The 26,011-nt window shown below is 41.7% G+C and overlaps 1 protein-coding gene across 2 annotated transcripts in view; it reads right to left on the reverse strand.

Moving 5' to 3' along the window:
* Nucleotides 1-25,320, reverse strand: part of LOC126184459 (aquaporin AQPAe.a-like) — a 30,345-nt gene extending 5,025 nt beyond the window's left edge. For both annotated transcript variants that reach the window (XM_049926850.1, XM_049926849.1), the window contains exons 1-2: nt 25,211-25,320; nt 210-435 (exon numbers count right to left, since the gene is read on the reverse strand). In XM_049926850.1, coding sequence (XP_049782807.1) covers nt 210-422 — 213 coding nt within the window. In that variant the 5' untranslated portion in view covers nt 423-435; nt 25,211-25,320. The remainder of the gene's footprint in view (nt 1-209; nt 436-25,210) is intronic.
* Nucleotides 25,321-26,011: the final 691 nt, after the last annotated feature.

Here is a 26,011-nt window from a genome sequence, read left to right on the forward strand (position 1 = left end):
AAACGTACGTTCTTCCTTCACATTAAGAAAATGTTTCCTGGACAGTATGAAACAAATAGATGCAAGTTTCTGTCAGTGCTCTAGGATCACATAAAAATCATGAAATAACTAGGTATGAATAACTGATACTGTATTGTATCTTGCTGCATCAAAGTATAATATGATTTACAGTGACGTATGTAATATCTGTAACACATCCATAATATTACCTGCACAATTGCCATGATGACCAGACCAAATGTAAGTGCAATGAGAACCTGGCTGGATTTAGCACCTGGTGCATTACCAGCATACACACAACTTCCACAACCAAAGAAGTTCAGCAGCAAGGTACCAATAAATTCTGCTAGCAGACATTTCCAGATTCCATTTTTATCAGTTATGTCAGCAATTCCAAGCCTTTCCTTGAATCCTCCAGCCATTTTTAGCAGTAATCTGAAACAACATTACTTAAATATTAGCATTAAAGCACCTGGAAACTATAAATTACATATACAGGCTTTGTACCAAAAAATTTGTAATTTAAAAACGTGCGTTCATGAAAATTGACAATTGTAATTCAGCTATCATTCATTGCAATTACACTTACACTATTACAAAAACAGGCCTGCTCTATGTAAATATGTAACACATAATAGAAAATTGCCATGGCTTTCAATTATTAAGAAATTTTAAGTGCAAGGGTAGCAGAGTATGAGTAACATGGAAAGTGTTAATCAGTGTTATTGGCTGCAATACCAAAAATCTTAGATATAATTCTATTTTCAGCATGATTTTTCACCTTCATTCTACATCATACAGGATTACATCAGTAGAAATTTGAACTAGCATTTGGGAAAGACCATAGTCAGATTCCAGTTTAGTCATCCATATTCAGTTTTGTCATTGCTAGAGTCCCAATGTGACTCCTTCAACAATCCAATCATAAACATATTTTCAGTTGGTCAAACAAAACCAGATCACTTTGCTCCTAATTTCTGCCAAATAAGTTTAACAATTTATTCTAAAATACCAGGAAGAAATAATCTGCTTTTTATTATTCCCATTAGACAACAAAAAGAAAGGATGGTAAGACTTTTTGTTAAGGGACACACTGGAGTAGATCAACTCAATATTCGCACCAAAAGGTAGCACCATAGAAGCCGTTAACATTATATCAATGGTCAAAGTGTCAAGGCCAATGACTCATAGTGAATATTCCAATTGATCTGAATGTATGTACTTAGAAGGAGAGACAGCATTGGTCGTATTTTTTTGTTTTATTAACCGCAAAATCGATTTTCAGTCACTTAGTGACCATCCTCAGTGCTGTAATATACAATTTAAATTGGTAGGCACTGGTGTCAACAAGCTTAGAGCGATCACATAAACTGATCACTCTAAGCTTGTTGACACCAGTGCCTACCAATTTAAATTGTGTATTACAGCACTGAGGATGGTCACTAAGTGACCGAAAATTGATTTTGCGGTTAATAAAACAAAAATACAACCAATGCTGTCTCTCCTTCTAAGTATATCCATTATCTGGTCGTGGTGCACAGGACACTCCATGGAGTCGCCAGTCAATGATCTGAATGTACTTACACATGCCAATAGATGTGTTTAATTTAAGAAACAGTTCAGTGCGTATACTAATAAATTATGTAGACTGGAGACTACAGTTAATGGAATATAAAGATATTTTCTGTGAATATCTCTATCTCTCTCTCTCTCTAACTTTTTGTCAGATGCAGTGACAAGAAACAACAAAACTGATGTTTTCAGTGTATGTTTTTCCAAGTTATACAGCTGACCCCCTGCATATAGTAACCTACTGCATTGCGTTTGATATCATTTTGTTGTAAGAGGCAATTGTAGTTTATATTGCGAATACTTTGAATTTAATTTTGTAAGATGCTGCTTAATACTGTTTATGAATTTCTAGCAACAAAACTCACATCTCTCCTTTCATTTTAGTGACATGCCGCTATGAGGACACTGCAAGAATACAGAGGCACACATTGCACAATGTCTCGTGTAAAGCTTCTGTACATACTACATGAATCTTTGAAACTTAATAGATCAAATTTTGATACTGGTACCAAGCAAACGAAGAAGGACATTAGAAGATATATATGTTGTATAACTCATTCAGCAGTAATTGTAAGGAAAAAGGAAGGAAAGAAATTTATAGTTCAATTTTCTGTCAAACTCCATCCTTCTTCAGTTGAACAAGTATTGCACCACTAACAAAATCGAGGTAGAGGGATGTTAAACCCTACATTTAGCTCCCTTCATTAAAAGCTTTTCTGTTTTACATATGCTGCCAGTGAAGTGCAACCCTCTGTTAATATGTGCCCGGTAGTCTAAGGTAAACTTAGACAAGGAAGATCCTCTTCATATTTTTTGACAGCTAAAAAAGTGTATTTCAGTGGCACAATCGCATACAGTGTCTATACAGGCCTATTGGTAATGCTTATGTTTCGAAGTAGCCACATCGCTATTCGCCACGCTAAAAAAGAAAAAAAAAGTCTGTGTAAAATATTGAAGCCTTTGAAGTTGCTCTAAGAAATTGCTTAAACTCTTGTCATTTTTATAAGCTTCATTATTAAACGATTACGTAATGTTTATTGCGATCACAAGATTAAGTTACATTTCGGATAAGAGTGTAGTTATTCATATTGGGCTGATGGATTTATTGACACTCCAGTCAACTTTTGCTTTTAGAAATGATTCGTTTCAAAACTTAATGCAATATAAAGGTCGTTTGCAAAGTGGTTTCTTTTTGAATGTTACTTTCACGGGTGACCGCAGCTGAACACCCGTATGCCACTAGCCCCTATCTTTGTAACGGATATTGTGTGGGGTACGGGCCTTGCTGCTGCCTAGTTTAGCGGAGCATAAACAAGTCAGAAACTGCTGTCGAGCGCAGCTGCACTTTCGTGACGGTTCCGGTCTCGCACACGCAAAACACCGGACAAAGAGTACATTTTTCTGCTGGAAAGGAGAGGGACTTTCAGGTTCGTCTTTGGCGTGCGAGCCACAATGAAGCAATAATGAGACCAAATATTCCTTCTTGTTTCTGAATGCGGTCGTGACACATCACAGTGAAGAATTTAGCTATTCTTTTGTAACTTTTGGAAAAACACAAACAGACTGTAAATGTTTCATACTTTTTTACGGCCATTGAGTTCATATATAACCGCGTTTGACAACAAATATCCGTGATATGCCAGATAACAGAATTACAACCTCAAAATTAATCTGCCAGGTGGACGGTGCAACAACTGCTCGAAAGTAAGTGCTCCTAAAATAGCGAAAAATCTGTTCTAATTCATTTTATGTACTCACATGAGCTGGACGTATACGGCATAAAATACCACTAAAGAATCTTCCATAAATACTTGAAAATGGCCTAAGAGCGAAATTGTACAACCTTACACGAAATAAAGAGAATGGCAGCTGAAGGTATCAAGAAATCTTTCAAAAAATAAAAGTGGTAGTTCACAGATTCGAAAAACATTCTCCTTTAGGGCACCAACTTCTTCTAACAGCTCAAGTGGAAACTGATAATGTGGACTGTGAATTTTTCCCGGCGGATTTACTGTTTGTGCATGTAGGATGAGGTTTACCTTTCGAAATATTTGATGTCTTGGTCTATACTAACCGGTTGCACTGCTGTCAACTTTTCAAATACATATTACGAAATGAGCAGGTTAGTGGCAGTATAAGAAACCCTGCAAATCTCAGCCGATAAATATTCCATGTTATTACTAAATGAGTATTTTCACTTGCGTAAAGAATAGCATGACAAATAGAGAATGGGCAGCACGAATGAGATGGCAGAGGATTAAAAACTTTCTGACGACACACATAGATCCGTCATATCTCACATCAGTTAACGATTTAAGATATTCGGGGTACTGATAGGCGAGTCAGTCATACTTTCGTTTCCGCGAATTTTTTTCGCACGTGGGGTACTGAATTTTGTGCCTTGCTATTAAGCTGCTTTATGGCACAATTTACTACCTCCATAATTAAAATCATCGTCTCTTGGCAAGTAGCACACATTTTATGCATCTTCTTTCACGTTCAAATTATTAATGAAAGGAAGGACGACTGAGTGATGGCTCCGGCTTTCATTTGCAAAGGAACAATGCCGGAATTTGTCTCTAACGATTTAACTAAACTATAGAGAATGTAAATACGAATGGATGGGTGGGTATTTGAACTCCGTTCATCCCGAACATGTGTACAGTGTTTCAACCACAGTTGCATCTCACGCAGTGTGAAAAGTCAGATATCCTATTAAACAGTCATGGGGCATACCCATTTTAATCGTACGCGAGTTTGATCACACCCTCTGGCCTGGGCATATTAATTGTGATTTGTTCCTTCCTTTGTTTCTCTGTATTATTTTCGCCTTTTAGGGAATGTGTGATGCTAACTGAGAAATTTCTCAGGAAAGTGAAAAGGCTTTCATGATCCTGCAAAGCGAACTCAATACTGCACATTAATAGGGAACGTATGAACGTAATCAGTACCAAAGTGTACAGCTGCAGTTGCCAGAGTCGTATTGCACTTTCGCATAACGGTGAACAAACAACATCCCATATTTCCGTCTCAGCTGTCTACCACTTTGTTATTCTGATCCTGCTATAAATGAGTTAACGGTTTAATTTTATTTTGGACGAGTTTTTCTCATTTAGTAAGGTACAGGTGTTTCTGAGGAAAGGGCCCAGCGGGAAGAGTGGAGTCATTATGAGGCTGAAAGCTTTGAGGTGAAATATATTTGTGGGTGCTGTACTATTTGTGGACCCATATGTAGTCATCATGTTTTTCTGAAGCCGGTGTCCGTGATCATCCCGAAACACTTAGCGGCGTATCGGTTCTTTATATGCATAGCGCCAGTGATGCTCGACTGTAGCTTACGAAACTGCCTGAGGGCATATGTGATAAAAGACTGATGCGCCCTGTGAGATCAGTCTGCTAATCTGTCGTTTACAAATACCATTAATAATGCATTTACACCGTCTGTTCAAAAAGTTTCGAGAACTGTAAATAACAGATGTGCATTCGACCAGTCAGTTGTGGGCAGGCAATGTTGTTACCCAGTGGACGTGCGTCCGTATACGTTATTGTGCCACAAATGGCAATGCAAAAACGAAATGAACATCTCTAAATCATGAGTTCAAGATATTCTCCAGAATGTTCTGAAGAAGATAAAAGTGTGTGCAGTGTTTGTCCCACACACTTAGACTCCCGAATAAAAGCAACAATGTAACTTGATTGAAATGGAAAATTCGGACATTCCTTTCTGGGAAAAATCGTCGCAATTGACGAGACTAGCAGTTATTAATACGACTCTACAACAAAAGATACTGTAGAATGGGCCTTTGATGATTCGTCAAGACCGGAAAAGCAGTAGATAGGCGAAAAATTAAATGTCCATAGAGGTAGAAAACACATTGCACCAATAATTTGATGAAGCAGGATTTTTTGTCACTGATAGTGTCTTAAATCTGTTATTCACAGGCCTTTCTATATTCTAGCCAGCAGAAACCTGACGTTCCTGCTCTACATGAACTATTTGGAGCAAGTTAGAAGCAAGAATCATCAGTGGAATCTCATAAGCACCATCGCAGTATAGACCAGTATAGAACTGTGCAAGTAACTGCAGTTTGAAACAAATAGATCGCTTCTGTGTATACGAAATGCATCACAGACCTGCCTGTCCTTGTACGGCAAGTTACAGGTACAAGCAAAGAAATCACTCGTCCCAGATACCTCGTTTCTTTTATAGATGTTCAGCTTGAACGCGTCAGTAACAAAAGATAATAGACTTTAGAATGAACATTTCACAGGGAAGTGGAGAGTACGCTACAATGAGGAATGGAAATAGCGTGCCGAATCGAAACTCGAGCCTGGAGCTTAGGGTTTTTGCAAGCAACACTCTTACGAACTAAACGAACACTACAGCCATATCCAAAGCTGCTGTGGTTAACACAGAACTAGCAGTCAGGAGAACGACAGTTCAAATCTCCGTCCACATTTAGATTTCACATGATTTCCCTAGAGCACTCCAGGCAAGTGATGGGATGGTTCATTTGGCAGAGCACGGCCAATTTCGTCCCCTATGCTTTCGTAATACGAGCTTATGCTCCGTGTCTAATAACCGCGTTGCCGACGGGACAATAAACTCTAATCTTCCTTCCAAAGGCCGGCCGGTGTGGCCGTGCGCTTCTAGGCGCTTCAGTCTGGAACTGCGTGACAGCTTCGGTCGCAGGTTCGAATCCTGCCTCGGGCATGGATGTGTGTGATGTCCTTAGGTTAGTTAGTTTTAAGTAGTTCTAAGTTCTAGGGGACTGATGACCACAGATGTTAAGTCCCATAGTGCTCAGAGCCATTTGAACCATTTGAAACTTCCAAAGCTGATTAAAAAATGGTTCAAATGGCTCTGAGCACTATGGGACTTAACTTATGAGGTCATCAGTCCCCTAGAACTTAGAACTACTTAAACCTAACTAACCTAAGGGCATCACACACATCCGTGCCTGAGGCAGGATTCGAACCTGCGACCGTAGCGGTCTCGCGGTTCCAGACTGCAGCGCCTAGAACCGCACGGCCACCCGGCCGGCTCCAAAGCTGATGACTACCCGTATAAACTACACAGCAGTTCTCTAGCAAGCCTTGCTGGTCTAACAAGAGAACTTCTGTAAGACTGGAAAGAATAAGAGAAATGTATAATATGGCTAGGTGTCAAAATAGGGTAGCATCAAATTACAAATCCGAAGGTTGGGGGGGGGGGGGGGGGGGCGAGGTGGCGGGGGAGGGGAGGTTCTGTTTTCACTCCGTCTTGGGACTTCTTCTACTTCTCATCTTTTTTTTAACCTCTGACAATGATTTGTGTACTTGGAAAATGCCAAACTGCGCCGTGGTCTGGAGTCTAGGTGAATCTGTACGTCTCCCTATGACACACAGGTTAGAAGTTCAAAGGTCGAAGGGAGGTGAGGGCAAACCACCTCCAATTTGACCATGGCCAGTAAAGCATTACAGCGTTTAAAGAAACCTGCGGCCTGAGGACAGCTGTGCTCTGGGCGCTATAGATAAAGACGGGCAGAAACTTCGAGTTTGCCCTGTCACTGACTTGAATTCTTCAGTTGCTACGACCTGAGCCCGCGAAAGTTGAAGGTCTAGGTTCAAGCCTTGTCCAGGTACTCAGCTGTAATCTCTGTGAATACTTCAAGAGCAATATTTGCTGTTTCTTTCTCGACTTTCTTCACGTCTAACGTTACAGGGCAACAGGCGATGAGTCCCGTAATTTCGTGAATGAAGCCATAAAAAGGATTTGCAAGCTCAAAAAGTAGAGCTTTGCTTCGCCTACGTTTTCGACACGGAAATAATCCGATGTGGCCAGTTACGATACAGATAATGAGAAGCTAGGCACTAGAGGAAAGCGAGCTGCTGTGCAGTGACATTGTGCCCGAAATTGCATACACTGGGTGCGACTGCGGGTGTTTGTTTCCGGAAGCAGGCGCGGCCGTGAGCAACCTCCATTCCACTGTTTGAGGTCAGTGGCACGGGCGGCAGACCCTTCAGGCACTCGTTTGGCCGTTTCCCTGACTGATCTTTATTGGCGGTCGCTCGCCAAGCTATAAATGAGAAAGCGGCCGTTCACCTCAACCGGCTAACCTCATTATACGAATAAGTATGGCCGTGCGGGCGTTGCTTTCACGTTGCATCCATTTTGCAGCGCGCCATCTGGGAGAAGACGTTTCGCTTTGCACACAACCCAACCAGTATGTGTGTCCTACATTTATTCATCTCAAATCGCGACTGCTTCAGAGTTCCAAGTAATATCGAAAAATATTTAAATATCTATCAGCGAAATAGTGACCAAATACATGTAACGTCCTCTCCACCTCCAGCCAGCCAATAGAATTAAGTGTCTGGTGATGAGGGCAGCGTTGGGAGGAGGGGAAAATGGAACTCTTCGTTTACTCACTGAAGACGAAGAACTGGATTTTCTGTTTAGGCTTTTAACATCGGTATTACTATACTTTAGAGGAATGAATAAGAAGAATATGGAAAAACATCGCCTTTGGAATACTGCACGTCAGCACACATCATGTTTGGTCGATGATTGGTAGAATCATTTCTTTCCTTTGAATACACACATCAGGAAATTCCACGGTGATACTTGTAGAAAATACCGAACATTTGATGAAACATATAGCAAGGTAATGTAAGATGTTCGAAATCCCTCTCAAATGCAGTACGCTATATGGAATGAGTCAAGCCCTCTGCTATGTACGTACAGACGCGTTACATCTATGAAACCTGTTTCTTTGGCCAGAAATCGGACTTTTCGAATGCGCGTTTGGATCTACACCCCACTATCTGAAGTGTTTCCTGCTAGGTTAGATGCGAAGCACATATATGACACCTAAAAGACTAATGCTTCGGCATTCTATGATGAAGTAGACACCTCTCGCTTCTTCGCGATGGAAAATTCTTCATCAACGGCGTTTTGTCTGCTACGGAAAGGTGGTGGTATGCAGCTCATGAGCAGCAGACTGTGAGCAAACGACTGATGAGAAAACGAATTTACTTTGCAATGTTTCATGTAGTGTTACACTGCTGTTGGCAACGTTTCTAACGGTTAGAAACTCTTAAGTGTGGCAACCGCCTTGGTCCTATTCGAGAAAAATAAACTGTGACGGCACTGGGGGCATCCTTTCCTTTAATTTCCACTAGTGCACACCTCCTCCCCCCACCCCCTAAAAAAAAACACTACACTGCCCAAGCCCTCATCATGATCATCCACACGATGCCGAAATATATATTTGACTCGCAATGTTGGAGAAGGAAAATTAAAATTTTACATCCCTTCGATAACAATATAATTATAAACGGAGCGCAATATCGGACAAGTGTGGGAAAAGCAGTGCGATTTCTCGTTTGAGAGCATCTGGCAGTCTCGTAAAGCTATTTATGGAAACAACAGAAAACGTAAATATGGATGGCTGAACGAGGATTTTAACTCTGTTCCTCCCAATGCTAGACAGTGCCTCAACCACTGCGCCTTCACACTTACAACTCAATTCTAGCACGGAGAGGAACGCTAAGCTATTACTTCAATACGCTCCATCAGTATCCACGGAAACTGATCAATTTTTTCGGGAACGCACGGCCAATTTAGTACGACTCAGATTTATTTATTTATTTCGAACCAAATGTAAGCTTTAGTAGGGAAAACCGTCACATTATCCATCGAGCCACAGACAACATCGTAGGAGATACCAACGTTAGGTGATACAATGACATGAAGTAACTAACGAATTCATTCTTGAAGTACCTATGCGGATAGTTTAGGTAAGCTTTTCAGATTAGCTGTCCTAAATGCTGTTATATTAAATATACGCAGGTATTCATACTGACATATCTCCGACGGCTATAAAACCTCCCATTTCTACGTTTCAGTAACCATCTTTAAACCACCTATTCTAAAACGTACAGCTTCTTTCATGTCGATGAGGATCAAGTTCACAATTTTGTATTCTCGTACTGATACCTGTATTTAATACCAACATGTAAATAAATTAATCCTCGTTTTATGAATCGAGTAAAATCGCAGTAAAGTGTAAACAGAATATGAGGAAGAATTTGTGTGCCAACGTACTCGAATCAAGAATACTTCATCTGACACTTGTGTTTAGCTGTTTCACCAGAACAAAAATACAACTAGCACTCGTTTGGCAGTCGTTCGTTGGTGGAGAGAAAGTTCAACTTTTGTAGATAGTTTCAAGCGCACTTTCCACACTCGAATTCGTGAATACTAAATTTCGTTCTCGAACGAAATGCAAGAATAGAGTAACCTCTACACAATTCTACTAGCTTGGACTCTACTCACTAACAGTCAACATATTTCCATTTAGTTTATCATTAGTGTGTGTGTGGAAATTTTGTATTTAACAGAATTACATCACTCCAAATCTGATGTGACTCAATAGTAGTGGAAACTACTACAAAAATCTTTGACGTTTCAAATGATTAATTCAGTGAAATCCTGAGCATCAGGTTTGGAATTAATCTGTCTTTGCGTATCATTACTTAGAAAGAAACAGTCCCTTAAAATCATGTATGATCCACAAGAATTATATCGCAAACACCATGTCGTTTCATTTAGAGCCATACCTCATTTCTATTATTTACGGCTCTGAAGTACCTTACAGAAAATGCAAATGATTTAATGTGTTTATGATACGCATACTGTGTAAATATAAGGCAGTGTGAAACAATAACGGTCCATTATTTGTTTCCGTTTCCATCTCTTTCACTGATTTACTTCAACAAGAACTCTGTTCGCTGTTTGCAATGTTAAAGTAATCTGGGCTGTTTGGTTGACTTTGCATTGTGCTGGTCTGTATGAATATGTATATGTTATGGAATTGGTGGCTCATCGTACTGTTGAACTCCATAATTGAAGCAATAAAGTCGAACACAGTAATATTTGTTTAGCTGACTATGGAAAATCGCTGAAAAGCCATACAAAATTAGGCAGGTTAGTGCGCTATTATGTAGTGTCAAACGACGTCTGGCATCCAGCCTCGGTATAAAAAATAATATCTTTGGGCAATTCAGTGGTAGCCTTTCTACCTCGCATGTTGTTATCACAGGTTGTGTTTTGGCAATTGGGGACCAGAGCTACCCTTTCAAGTTTTCACCAAGTAATGTAGCCCGAGTTTTATTTTCATGTGCTGTCCGTCCCTTTCAAAACAGAACACACTATATTTTCCAGTTGCTCAACATTATCATATAATATTCTAAAAAGTATTCACAGTTTATTATTGAAAGAGCGCAAATAAGGAACTGATTAAACCAGAGGTCCGTGGTGACGTGAATGTTGTTACCGCGTCGTATTCACGCGTAGAAGCTTGTGTTTTGGAAAAAGAATACTACGTGACTTCCTGATTAGGGTGCTTCAGTGAGTGACAGATGTCTTGACTCTTTTCTATGGCTTCACCAGCAGAGTCACTCAACAAACAAGGAAAGTGTTCGATACAATATCTATATTTGTGTCACATCGTGCAGCATGTTAGCAGAAGAAGGTACTGTAGTTTAATTTCAATTTTTAATCTGGTTGTGTTTCTTAGTTTCCGTGTTTTGATGGTTACGTCCTGAAGATGGCTCATCTTTGCTATGTTCCTGTTGCAGTTTCTTCTCAAAAGTCAAACGTAAACTAACGGAGCACAATTTGATGCAGCGTTTTTGGCACAATTCAGATACGCAAAGAATTTTTTCATTTTATTCGTTAGCATTAGCACATATCGAAAGTGTTCGTGTGTGTGACGCTCATAAATTAAATACGCTATCAAATGTTTCCATAGGACAACTAAATTTTCCTGCCTCCGTAGCCGTGTTAAACGAAACAATGATACGATAACTTAATGTTCGCATGTTCCTGGCTCTTTGTGTATGCTGTTGGCTACGTGACATGCCATGTTGTGTGATGGCTGCGAACGTGGGTAACGTTGGTCCCGCAGTTATATCTCTGTGGGAGTGTCGTTTTCAGGTGTGCTTTATAAGCAGTACATACTGCACAGCATCAGACAGAACGTGAACAGAGGACTTTAAAAGGCAGTATTTGTGTTCAGATTTATTTGTAAAAGTAAAACGGTCTCGAGATGTTTTACACTGTTATTACATTACATCAGCGAAGTATGGAGAAGTCAGTGGGAAGAATCGTCAGTGTTCAACGGTCATCTGGTTGAAAAGCGTTCCATGCAAGTTCCACGTTTCACACTCCCCAGACACCAGTGGAGAACCATCAACCGCATCCGAACAGGACAAGGGAACTGCGGATATCTAAAGCACAAATGGGGCTGGGCAACATCTCCAGATTGTGTCTGTGGAGCCGCCCTTCAAACAATAAATCACATTGTTGGTGAATGCCCGAAACGAGCCTTCGGGGAATCAACAAATGACATCCAACGTGCATCACCTGAAGGGCTCAACTGGATCAACAGATTGGACTTAGAAATCTAAGAACTTGTGTCGTGCGTACAAAATTTAGCATAATACTTTGGACATTTGATTCTGTACCTGTATTTTGCTTGTAATTTCTTACACTGTATACTCCTAAAATTATGTATTTGATCCGCGCTCTGTATCATCACACGATAAATAAATAAATACACAGCTGAAGTTCTCGTAGGAGACGCCACACAGCTTCGCAGTGGCCAGTGTGTTGATATGTCGGGAGCCAAGCAGTGGGATTGGCGCTTGGCAACATGTTCCCCTGTGAGTGTGTCTTCCCTGGCGCTTGTAGTGCTGCGTATTTGAGAGGCCACTAGCGCGGCGGGCAGCGGTGGACGCCAGCTGGCGTGCTTCGCAGAGCGCTGTACGCTACAGCAGCCGTGCCAATGTACTCCTGTTGACGTGCCCATGCCTGGGGTCGTTATACAAACAGCATCTGCTTTCATCGCAAGCATTAAGTGGCTCGCCACGATATCTTGTTCCAGAAAAATATTCCGCTGGCCATTCTAAGAATGACATCTGGCCGTTTCTCCGCAGTCATCTAGATTAGGGTGTCCATTCGTCCCATTTTTCCCGGGACAGTTCCGTTTTTTCTTTCCCTAAAAAGTCCTGTTGTCCCGAAAGCTGTTTTGGGGTCGTTCAAGTCTCCCGCATTTTCTTATTTTACGCTCTGGGACGCATGATTTGAAGTTAATTACTGCGCCCTGAGCAAGTACCGGGTGATCAAAAAGTCAGTATAAATTTGAAAACTTAATAAACCACGGAATAATGTAGATAGAGAGCTAAAAATTGACACACATGCTTGGAATGACATGGGGTTTTATTAGAACAAAAAAAAAAAAAAACGAAGTTCACAAAATGTTCGACAGATGGCGCTGGACAGCAAAACTGCTACCGTGACGGGTGAGAGGTACGCCGATATGTTACAGAATCGCATCATCCCCGCTGATGAACACCTGTTGGAACGTACGATGTTCATGCAGGATGGCGCTCCACCCATATTGCTAGACAATGCCTCACCATAACTCCGGACATGCTTTACAGTGCTGTTCACAACATTATTCCTCGACTACAGCAGTTGTTGAGGAATGATAGTGGACATACTGAGCATTTCCTGTAAAGAACATCATCTTTGCTTTGTCTTACTTTGTTATGCTAGTTATTGCTATTCTGATCAGATGAAGCGCCATCTGTCGGACATTTTTTGAACTTTTGTATTTTTTTGGTTCTAATAAAACCCCATGTCATTCCATGCATGTGTGTCAATTTGTACCTCTCTATCTACATTATTCCGTAATTTATTCAGTTTTCAAATTTATACTGACTTTTTGATCACCCTGTATATACGCTATGAAGAGCCACTTTTACAACGGCGAGTTTACTTTTATCACTGTAGTGGAGGTACTGTAGTATGTACGTTGGGCAAATGGAACTTTGCGATTGACATAGTTGATGGTCTAACATTGTGGATCACGTTAAGACGAAGAAACATCGCACGAGTGTTCAAGCGAAAATACGCCTCTTGATGAAATATGTAAAAGTGAGAAGTATGGTGACAATGTGGCACAATAATTGTAAAACCTCATTTGGGATCATCTGAGCCGCGCATGGTAGCCGCGCGGTCTATGGCGCCTTGTCATGGTCCGTGCGGCTCCACCCGGTCAGAGGTTCGAGTCCTCCCTCGGGCATGGGTGTGTGTGTTGTCCATAGCGTGAGTTACTTTATGTTAAAGTAAGTAGTGTGTAGGTTTAGGGACCGATGACCTCATCAGTTTGGTCCCATAAGACCTTACCACACATTTCCAAATTTGGGATCATCTGAGTCCATGATCCAAAGTTAATCTTCTATGTGCATCAAATTTTGTCAACACGCTATTTTTGGCCCGTTTCTTTCCTTAATTGTCCCAGGTTTTTTTACAAACTTTTTCTAATCTAGATTGATACTACTTTCATTTGCCGGCCGGGGTGGCCGAGCGGTTCTAGGCACTACAGTCTGGAACCGCGCGACCGCTACGGTCGCAGATTCGAATCCTGCCTCGGGCATGGATGTGTGTGATGTCCTTAGGTTAGTTAGGTTTAAGTAGTACTAAGTTCTAGGGGACTGATGACCTCAGAAGTTAAGTTCCATAGTGCTCAGAGCCATACTCTCATTTCCATAGTTCAACTTTTACTTCGCATCATTCAGTATGTCAGTTAAAGAATTAATAGAAACTGAAAACTAATTCATTTCTAGGGTATCTACCATAGACTTATCATGAATGGTAAAAAGTTCGTTCCATTCCAGTGCTGAATGGTACGTCCTTGTGGTTCAGAAGATAAGGCGTCCTAGATATGTCTTGCTTCCTGTACAAACATCCTGATTTGAATTTACTGTAGCTTTTGAAAGTCACTTAGGATGAATACTAAAATGTTCCTTCAAAAAAGTTACAAACCATACTTTCCCTATCCTCGTCCGATGCAAGCTTGTCGTACGTCTATAATTACCTCGAGATCAACGGTAGTTAAACTGTAACCTTCTTGCTCTCTTTTTCCGATACTCTTTGTCCACAGAATAAGATTTTTGTGCCTACCAAGAAGAACATTGCTCCAGAATCCAGACAATTAGGATCAACGTTTAGGCAGGTATTTCCAGTCCCATGTTTGGGCTGGAGCAAACAGCCTCAATTTCTTGGAAAGTGTATCATTTCCGTTGTTATAGGACGTAACATTGTTTGCCAACAAAAGTGATTCCAGCATTAAATCGCACAATTTGACTTCGTGCGAGCAGTACTACATATTTCTTCTGAAAGCATCCCTACCATTCCCATTTCAACCGCGCTGCTGCTACGGTCGCAGGTTCGAATCCTGCCTCGGGCATGGATGTGTGTGATGTCCTTAGGTTAGTTAGGTTTAAGTGGTTCTAAGTTCTAGGAGACTGATGACCTCAGATGTTAAGTCCCATAGTGCTTAGAGCCAGAATAGTGTCTATCGGTATTGGAAACAAAAAAGAAACTTATTCATTTCGTCTTGTTTTATGTACCCTGGAGATCTGTATTCGGTGTTAACTTTCGCTCTGTGTCTTGAATAGCTTACATTTCGCACAAACACGTAGCGTCATTCCTGCAGTCTGCTGCCTTCACCAACCAATATGGGAAAACTATAGGACCTCTTGATATTCAAAACACAAATTCAGCCTAGGCTTAAGAATGATTTGATTGCATTGTCTTACATGTGGAACGTATTGATGCTTTCAGCACTAACCTGCCTAGTCCACTGACGCACCCGCCACTGCCGCGCACAGAACTGAGCCGTGTAGCCGCCCCACGGCCGTGTCAGATGACGGCTTAACAGCTGTAGCTCCGAGCTGCTGATCAATGAGAGCGGCGTAGCTGTTAGCGCGTTCCACTTGTCGGAGTCTGGTCACGCGGCTTGCGACAGCCGACAGGTCTAACTCACACGGAAGGTCGGCCCCGGGGCTGACATCTACACCCACATTAACGCTGCGCTGCATACGTAGACGAGGACGTGCCGAACCGTTATTGATTATTCCTTTTCCGCTCCTCGATATGAAAGGTGAAGACGAGGCGCTCCGAGGTTCAAAATATTTAGAGCCCGCTTTTATTCATATTGGGAGCAATTGAAAGTAATAAAATGTTCACAATGTCGTCACCATAGGCGATTGAATACATTCCGTGTAGCTTACACGTAACCTTTGTGACTTTAGCAATCGCATGACGAAATTCATATATCATCTCTGCTCTCCCGCGTATCCAAAAAGGCCCAGGCGGAACGGTCAGTATTTAGGGATATGACAGGAACGATCAAAAAAGTATAGTAAACGTGGGTTCTAAAATACATATCTTGAGATGTGACCACTTCTTTGCTATCGATACAGTGAAAAAAATGTTCAAATGTGTGTGAAATCTTATGAGACTTAACTGCTAAGGTCATCAGTCCCTAAGCTTACACACTACTTAACCTAAATTATCCTAAAGACAGACACACACACCCATGCCCGAGGGAGGACTCGAACCTCCGCCGGGACCAGCCGCACAGTCCATGACTGCAGCGCCTGAGACCGCTCGGCTAATCCCGCGCAGCTATCGATACAGTGAAACAAATCTCTTCTGCTATGAGCACTTTGCTTTCCATATTTTGCGAAGGGCTTGTGTGCACCAAAAAAATAAAAATTATGCAGTAAACATGGGATCTAAAATGCATATCTTAAGAACTATGAGCATTTGTTCAGTAGAAGAGATGTATTTCACAGTAGCGAAGATTAACTAGTGCTCATAGCTCTTAAGGTATGCTCTTCAGAACCGTGTTTACTGGAATTTTTTTCTTGTTTCGGTCCATACTACCGCCTCTCAGAATATGTTAAGTAAAGAGACTGCAATAGAAAGGATTTTTTTTTCACATTATCAAAGATGAAGAAGTGGTTATGCTCCTTAAGGTATGTATTTTATATCCGATGTTAGTAGACTTTCTTGCTTCGAATGATAGTTCCTGTCATTCCTTAAATACCGACCATTCCTCCTGGGACACCCTGTATATACAGGGTGTAACGGGTACAAGTGCAAATCTTTTTATGTGTGGTGCACTACCTTAATATGTACAGTGTACATTGTACACACACCAATGTGTTGGTTGCTTTTTCTCTGCGTCGAACAATCTTCCCACAAGTGCGTCACAAACTGTAACGCCTGGTGTTTTCTGCACGGTCATACTGCACCACTAAGTGGACTGCACGTGTCAGTATAGACTAACTGTTTTGCATCCACGTGTACACACTTCAACAACTGACTTTCTACCCAGGGTAAAATTAGCATTAGCGGCTTACTCTTGCCACATGTACTTGGAGGTACTAACCAACCTAAAAACATACGACTAGTAATGGCAAGTCTGAGTCTGCAAATGACCTAAATACTGATGTTGTTTACTACACCGTCGTCAGTCGCCAACAGACATATCTGCGCTTATACCCGTTACACCCTTTATATACAGAGCGGATAAGAACTACAGCGACCAAATTTCTGATGCGTAGCGATGTTTTCTGGATACGGTATTTCGGTATAAGGGACCGGCGGACACTGGTGTCTATATTGCACTGAAAAAGTTTGCACAACAGCACAAATGTCGGAAGTATACACTGTGTGTCTTGTTCGGAGACAAATTTGTTCCACTCATTCACAATACTGGCTGTTAACAACAGTACGATTAAGTCCCACTCTTCGCCCTCAAGCTTGCATTCAGTACTGCTCGCTTCTGTCTCGGTTTTGTTTTCCCGGCAGTGTTACTTGTACTTAACAGCAGTACACAGCAGTACGGACAGGTTTACTGATTGAGAGATGGCCGATGTGTACTCGTATGTAGGTTCACTGAATGAAGTTGGAGAGATGCACAACTCTATGCTGAGCTATTCCCGCACAGCGACGACAACCTCGTTACATTACTATTGCATTACTCTTTATTTAGTGTTGTACATTTTGGTGCTTACATATTACAGATTTTTTGCTGTTTTCCCTGCCTGATAGCAGCGATTCGCAAAAATTTAGAAAACTTTCGCTCGCTTTCACGAGTGACACTACACGCAGGTAGTTGGGGTCCACATATCGCGTCCCGGCGGGTAACGGGTAGCGACAGGAAGGCATCCGGCCATCCCTTAAACTAACCTTACCAAATTCGTTAATAACCACGCCGACCCTGTGCCGATTCGGGATAAAGGCACAAGAAAATGAAGAAGAAGAACGTTTTCACTGTTTTGACGGTATTTTCACGGAAAATAAAGGTAACTGCGGTACCAAACCTAATGGATTATGATTACGTTGTTGGTCTGTAACGAGCCATCGAAGACCGCAGTTCACTTACAACAAAGTATTCAGAAAGTATCTCTGAACAATCTCTGAAAACTTGTCGGTAGAGTTTTGGTTCACCCTGTAGAAGTCGTGAAAGATGCCCAACACCCATTTTATTTCGTTAACGGATCAAGATATCGAAACAGGTTTTCGACGATGACACTACGAAGAGAGGCACATGATTTCGTTGTATGGCTTATAGCGTTAGTTCTTGTTTCAACAAGGTATTGAAGCAATACACTTTTAAAGTGGAACGACGTATTTTAACGTCATAGAGTAAAGTAATATAATACTTGTTAGTATTGGCCGGCCGGCGTGGCCGAGCGGTTCTAGGCGCTACAGTCTGGAACCGCGCTACCGCTACGGTCGCAGGTTCGAATCCTGCCTCGGGCATGGATGTGTGTGATGTCCTTAGGTTAGTTAGGTTTAACTAGTTCTAACTTCTAGGGGACTGATGACCTCAGCAGTTAAGTTCCATAGTGCTCAGAGCCATTTGAACCATTTAGTATTGACGTCGAACCGTCGGAATCAGCTACCACGATGTAAACAGCGTTGAGTGCGACTTTCATGGCAGGCTCTGTCGTTATATGCAGCAAGAAGGAAGGCCTACGGTATTCAAATGGTTCAACCTAATATCTGAGGTCATCAGTCCCCTAGTACTTAGAACTACTCAACCCTAACTAACCTAAGGACATGACACACATCCATGCCCAAGGCAGGATTCGAACTTGCGACCGCAGCGGTCGAGCGGTTCCAGACTGAAGCGCCTGGAACCGCTCGTTCACAACGGCCGGCCCAACGGTATTAAGAGAAAACTGGTTTCCTCTTGGTCCCTAACCAATACAACGTAGATATATGGTTAGCTACGATTCTTGTAAATGAAACTGTATGCTAACTTCTAACGTAGCAGAAGGGGACTAAGAGAATTACTTAAAATGCGTGTATGCTCGCATGTTTAAGCGAACAGCTTTTATCCAAGAAGTAAACAGTTGAAAGGCTTCATACAACTCATTCACTTCCGATGTGTCACATGTTACGGTATGCGACGGGGTAGGCGCATCTTGTTTACCCTCTTGTACATTATAACAGGAAAATTTGAGGCACTGCTCTTTCCCTGAGGAGAAGAGCAGAAGCGGATGAGAGAAACACTTGATTTGAAGTTGTACACAGAACGGGAAAGGCACGGTTTCAAGATATGGGTTCCTATTCTTAATATTGTCTACTCAGTACCCTTTACATGTCCTCCTAGTTTATACATCTCAGGGAATTTTCGTACGTGAAAGTACGTTTTAGTTATCTGCCACGACTATACTGAAGCGCACTGCAATAGTGAAACGCTGGTCTTAAAAACTGGAGAAATGGAATTACTGTCTTCCTGAATTACGTTCCGTGTGCCACTGTAAATAGCAGAGGCGAACGTTGCGAAGCTCCTTAAGCAGGGTTATGGCTCTTTCTACTGTGATCACGAAAAATGATGAAGCAGAGCGTTCGAAATGAAATCACTGCTGTGAGGGCAGGAATCTTCAATGTCTCAATGTTGGAGCAGTACAAATGTCATTTGGCTTAGAGGCATCATTTATCTCCCGATGTGTTGTAAGGGAGAAATAGTCAGTTGTTCGTTAAATTATGGAATTAATTGAGCCGTATTTATTTAACAGCAAACAATATTACTGGGTCTGACAGCTCTAGTGAGTTTAAAATACCACTCGAGACTACCCTGAGTTGTAACAAACGTCTCAGAAATGGCAGTGGTAGTTCTATTGTGAAGGCCTCAGCGAGGATGGGAATAATCGTTTCTAGTTGAAGTGTGGCCATGTACTACAAACGCGTGAGATAAAATGTGCGAATTATCTGTCGTGCTTCCTTCCTGTGCGTGTCTCTCCCAGCACCGTGTTACAGCGTGGCGGCCCGCTGACACGAGCAAGCAGTGAGCGCCTGGGCGTTACCTTCCACTGGCGTAGCTGCTTTTGCTCTCCAAACCTTTTCTGGATACTTTAGAAAAGTTTCACTAGTCTCGCAGTAGATTTTTCATAATTGGAAGACAAATAAAAAAATTCGTTGTATAAATAAATTTCTTAATACTGTTTCCAGGAGACTGTAGATCGTTTGTCAAGATATTTATTAGATGAGGATAATTGAGAACGTTACGTCGATGATGTACATAAGAGTGCTTCCATATGTTTACTCGGTGCGGAATATATTCAGGTGGTAAATGAATGCCCAGATCAGCTAGCAAAGGGTTAGTGACATAAATATTGCCGTCCGGCGTGGCCGAGCGGTTCTAGGCGCTTCAGTCTGGAACCGCGCGACCGCTACGGTCGCAGGTTCGAATCCTGCCTCGGGCATGGATGTGTGTGATGTCCTTAGGTTAGTTAGGTTTAAGTAGTTCTAAGTTCTATGGGACTGATGACCTCAGTTGTTAAGTCCCATAGTGTTCAGGGCCATTTGGACCATTTTTGAACATAAATATTCAAAATTTCTAAGTAGCTGCTGCAAATTTTCAATTGCAAAAGAAAAGAACGATTGCGAAATCCAGCGATATGTAAAGTTTTCATCATCATCAGCAATCCGTGTCGTTTATAGAGTACTAGCCTACATCTGCTACAGTTACGCAGCCTTACTGATGCTTCCCACGTGTTAACGTTTACAGCTTTTCAGGCCTGTAGTCGGGACGTGCAACGCTCCTGTGTCCCGACAGGTAGCTGAGAGTACTGACAGCCATGTATGCAACTGTGATACCGAAAGTGGTTGCTAAGCAGTGAAGACAGAAAATGATGCCTACGCTTAGTGTACAGAATTATAGAAAAAAGTAAATACTAAACATTTTAGATTTAGAGGAGTGTATTATGATTCCGGTGGCTCGGTTGATACCAGCCTACTTGTGCAGACAATTTTTTACTGATAGGGTTTTAAGGGCTTACAGTCAGCAATGTCGCTGTAACAAGAATAGTGCTCAAATTATTCAAGAGAGGGGAAAGAAGTCAACTTCAGTATTGGTTAATAAAGACACTTAAATACTCTTTTAATGATCAAACTGAACTACTGAAATCCAAATCAAGAAGTCCGGAACAAACTTTAAGAAACATCTCGCAACTACGACTGCAGCGTTCCTCCGCTTGAATGAGGAAAGGCAGGAGTTCAAAGCACGATTAGACTGTGATGGGATGTAAGAAGTAGCCTTGTTTGAGGAACGATCTCAGAATTTTCATAACTTAATTTGAGGGAAATCACAGGTAACTAGAAACGGATGGCCAGCTGGGGGTTTGATCCTCGCTCCTCCCAAATACGAGTCGGGTTTTTACTACCTGACTCAGATTCACTACTTGTAGCCGTTATTCGGAGACAAGAGTACCTCATAACGCTGCGTTACCATACTAAGCAACTAGCTTTGAGACGCCTATTCTTTCATATAGACTGGGCTGCACATTAAGGGTTCACCTAATCTGCCCTGTTCACAGATATCTGTATCGTGACGGGGTGAGATTATTCTCTGTTAAGTAGGCTGAATGTTTCACTACTCAGGTGTGCGGCGTCAGTGTTGTGTCAGAGTAGGAAATCCCTGGAAGCGCTTCATACTTCGCTGAGCTTGGCTTCCTTGCCTCGACTGTGCCGCAGCCATTAGAATGCCAAGTTACCAGATCCAAGGACAGCACTCAGTCCACAACGAGACATCTGGTTCTCTTTAACTAGAGAATGGGTGCGGCAGCGAACCGCCAAGATCAGCGTCATAAATGATATCCGTCTACACTGAAGTCAAATTCAAATTGCATTACCAGGTACGCCACACTGTTGTATAAGAAACATTTTAGTAGATCACGTTCGAAGTATTTCGTCCTATTTCTAGTATTTTTCTGGTCTAGTTTTTCGAGTTGGTTTAGCAGTTGCCTAGGAAAAGACAAAACATGCGAGGTTATCCGTATCGCTGACTGCTTTGCCACACCTTTTATCGCCTTGCGATAAGAAACCTGCAACAGCAGGGAAGCATTAACAAAACAAACCCACAACAACAGGGAAGTCTTGTGTTCCTGAATTCAAGTCATCTATTATTCCTATTCTAAGGAAGCAGACGGTTGCACAGCTTACACCTGCAAAATCTATTCACACGCTCATTAAACTGATCGGTATTTTACTTTATTTCGGCGGTTAGAGGATAGTGTTGGCAGAATGCCCTTCCCCCAAAAACCCAAGGGAAGAGGAAGTGGTGGCGTCGGAGGATATACGTCCTTACAAAATGTGGTCCACTATCTCATATCCTGCAAAGCGACCATGTAAAAAGCTACAATGATATTGTCTCTTTTTGAACGACTTTTGGGTAAACAACGTAACGTTTTCTGATGTGAAGAATCTAGCATTTTTCTTTTTTCTATGTTTCTTTGTAAACAAGTTTGCGCAAGACCGATATGAGTAAGTGTAACACATTGTACAAAATATATTTAAAAACTTTATTATTAATCAGGTTTATGATCGAATAGCATAATATCACACCTAAAGTAATATTAGCGATGCTTTTGAAATGTGGCACTTTAGTACCTCTTCACCAAAATCTAAAACAGACTGTGTCGTAATGAAGAACTAGAACTCTACTTATGGTTTTATGAGAAAAAATGCGACCCCGATGATTTCCAACGCGACAAACACAGCTCCAGTCAGTTTGATTGTAACTCTTATTCGTGTCGTGCAGTTTCATTTAGATACTTAGTTTTATCAGTTCGTAAACACCACTTGAAGGATACGGAAAACATTAATGTGCCCGGCCGTGCTAGCGTAAATTGTAGACGGCTTTTGGATTTTACCAAAATGAATTCTAGGCTATTTCCAGGTCCTGGGCTTACTGACCGCAATAATGTTACTTTTTCCACTGAGATGTAAGCATTTCTGCTGTAGATAGCGCCCAACATCGTTGAACTCGATTCTGCCAAGTTATTTTCATTTATAGAGAGCTAATCCTCACAGAAAGTTGCCCAATTATTTCATCCAAGTTCGAGTATCTTCTTACCTATGGTCATCATCCTGGAATATTGTGCAAGAGATCATGTATACGTAGATTACGGATTTTCGGAAGATCAGCGAGTTTTTACAAGATACTATTTGACGCAAACATTGCTGCAAGTCTATAGCTTTAAAAATAGGTTTATTTACTTCATTGAATACAATGTAACTCAGACATTTAACATACAGTAACTGACATAAGTAAAATAGTTAAAGTCCAACTGAAAACTGAAATTTATACCACCTATTTCCCAATATGATCATAATTGCTACAATACATATTTTGTAGTTCATATTCCGCAAACGAGAAATAGATGAAATGTTCAGTTTCGGGTGCAGAGTACAGACGGCTAATTCATCCGCCATGTTTCTTGGAAAAACAGTAAATATCTAGAATTGCAGCTGTATGAAAATGTGCAAACAACATTCATACAACACTGTGGTGACAAAGATAGGTACTTTGTGCACTGCAATCTGAAGTATCATTCGTGTCTTGAACAGTGAAAAAGGGTGGTATGATAAAGTCGTGGGCCAAGAGAAATACTTATCTTGTTGGCGCGAGCACCAGCTTATTGTTACTGAGACAGTGCTATATTTAGCTGTTAACAGTTAGGTTTGGCGATCCCTTTCGCACGTGGTGGCCAAAGGAAGAGTGGTTACGACACGGGCGGTTACGGTAATTCTGTTAGTCGTCATTGCTTCGCACACACATGTCAAACCTGAAAGATGACCTTGCTCGCTGACGAGAATTGCATAACGTTCAGCAGATCTCGGTTCCTATTCGTAAACTACAATTCACTCGGAAGCCCATTGCCGTTTCTGAACTAGAAAATAAAATGACGAATACAGAAAACGTACACTCAAAGGAATAATCATTAACTGACTAATTTGTTATTGTATAATCTAGAAGTCGAAAACACGACGCAATTAGTAAACAGCGTGCAAGGGTTCTCTATGGCTGGGCAGCTTTCTGCTGCCAAGAAAATATCGACATTTTGAAACTAAACTGTCAACCATCTGAAGCACTGCCTTCATAACGTCCACGAAATTACTGAGAAACACTATGTGATGTTTCCGTAGTGAGAAACTAGACAGTATTGTTTTATGCCTAACTATCTCACGTAAAACTAAACATATCATGCGTTTTTGAAGTTATATAGTGAAATAACTGAATTACTGGAGTAATGAAGTCTGGAGACATAACCGCACCGCGATATAACAACAATCGAGCATGGGGATGAGGCGTTAAACATTGATATGTAGCGCGGAAAGGTGCATGTTAGTACCTGGATACCAAAACACCGTTTATTAAAACACTGTTCAAACAATTTTCAATAAATGCCTTAAGCAGACATCGCCCATTAACAGATCTGCGGCCACAATGATAAGTTTCTTGTATTTATATAAACAATTATATCATAGCCTCTGATTCAGTATCTTTCCGATTTTCAGGTATGGTACCCTTTCGCGTGTGTGTGAACTGTCACATAATATACAATACGGTATTTTCTGAACGGAGCTCTAATGAAACAATATTTGTCGACAGTTTTATCGTGAAGGACGTACTATCGTATGGGGAATCTGTATCTGAAGGTACAACCTGTGCTTTGCTAAGAAGAAAAAGAACGAGTTTGTGCAATGATTAACATACAGGACTGGTATTCAAGAAAGAGTGGGGTTCACATCCACATCCAGCTGTCCATATTTAAGTGTTCCGCGGTTTGCCTTACGGCAAATGGTGGCTTGGCTCCTTAAAATTCGTTTCCTCATCCTCCTCTACTTGAGCTACTGTTCTACGTATAAATGAGATGAACGCGAAGGGGATGTTAAGCCCTAACCTTTCTCCCTTCCTTCCCTCCCCCAAAGAGAAACAAGCTACGCGTGTAAATAGGCTTTGAGAATACGGAGATTTCAACTGCCCATCGCGACTAATCCGCCAAATGCTCTACCGATTAGTTGTATCAAATTTTGAGGCTAAGCTAATGTCTTTGAGAGTGTCTACGAGAACACACAACAGAACCGTTATCAAGAAGTGATCACCCGAAATCATAGTAGAGGAATGCAGTACGATACCACTATCAGACATCGCCCGGAGACAAGGAGGGATTATTTTGTCAGAACGATACAGTATCTCACAAGTGGATTAAGATTTCGTCAGTACTTATATAGGCTAAAGAATTCTTTGTTCACACATTCACGATAGTAAATCACGCAGTTAGTCTACGACAGATATTGTCTTCTTGTGCTTGTCTAAATCCCTGTTGAATTCAAGCGTCCGAAATTAAAGCGCGATTGAAGACTGTGGCAGTCGTCTGAGTATTGTAGCTGCGTACAAAAATGCAAGAGAAGAGGTGCGTGAGGCGTATTTACCGGTTGCAGGAGCGGCGGCTGCTGGCAGAACTTTTCTAAGTCCGTCTGGCGAACGACTGGTGCGGCGCGCTGGGCGTCCGCAGTATTTGAGCGACGCACGCCGCCGCGACGTCACAGCCCACGTGACCGCCGCAACAGTCCCATTGGCTGCACCACGGCCGGCCGCGCGCTGCGTCCATTGTTCCACCACGTGTTTTGGGAATTGACGCAAAACCGCCGACAGATTTTTGTGAAAACCCAGGGAGAGCGCCCTTTATTTCCTGGTGGATACGCCGCCGGCTCGACGTCGGGATTGCCTCGCACGATGCCAGGAAAACTCGACGTGAGTCAGCGAAGCTACAGGCTGTCATTCCGAGAGTGGCCAATGAGAGGTCCGACTTGATGGCTCGTGTATTGTTGGCGGTGACCTGTTCTCAGATTTTGTGTTCCCTTACGCCGAAAGGTGGTTCTTTTCCACTCGCATCACATCGAACCTGACGAAACAGAAGTGTGACCTCTCTTGCGCAGCTACGACGTCATTTGTTGCAAAGAGCTGAGTGAACTGAAGTCAAAGCGACTTTGCCGGGAAAGTAAAGAAAAAAAATACACCAAATAAGCGTAGTATTTTACCATTCGTCATACTCCTCTTGAAAACTTACGGCATTTTTACTTTGAATGTTTTAATAGTGGGTATTAGTACCTCCATCCTTGTTATTTTTGATGCGTTTTCTACTTAAGTAGTAAAAATAGTACTTCTCTACGTATATCGATTCTCTGAGATACTTAAGGAGAATTCTAGGATGTAATTTTGTCGTATGATGA

Source organism: Schistocerca cancellata, chromosome 4 (genome assembly GCF_023864275.1).
Source record: "Schistocerca cancellata isolate TAMUIC-IGC-003103 chromosome 4, iqSchCanc2.1, whole genome shotgun sequence".
Taxonomy (NCBI): domain Eukaryota; kingdom Metazoa; phylum Arthropoda; class Insecta; order Orthoptera; family Acrididae; genus Schistocerca; species Schistocerca cancellata.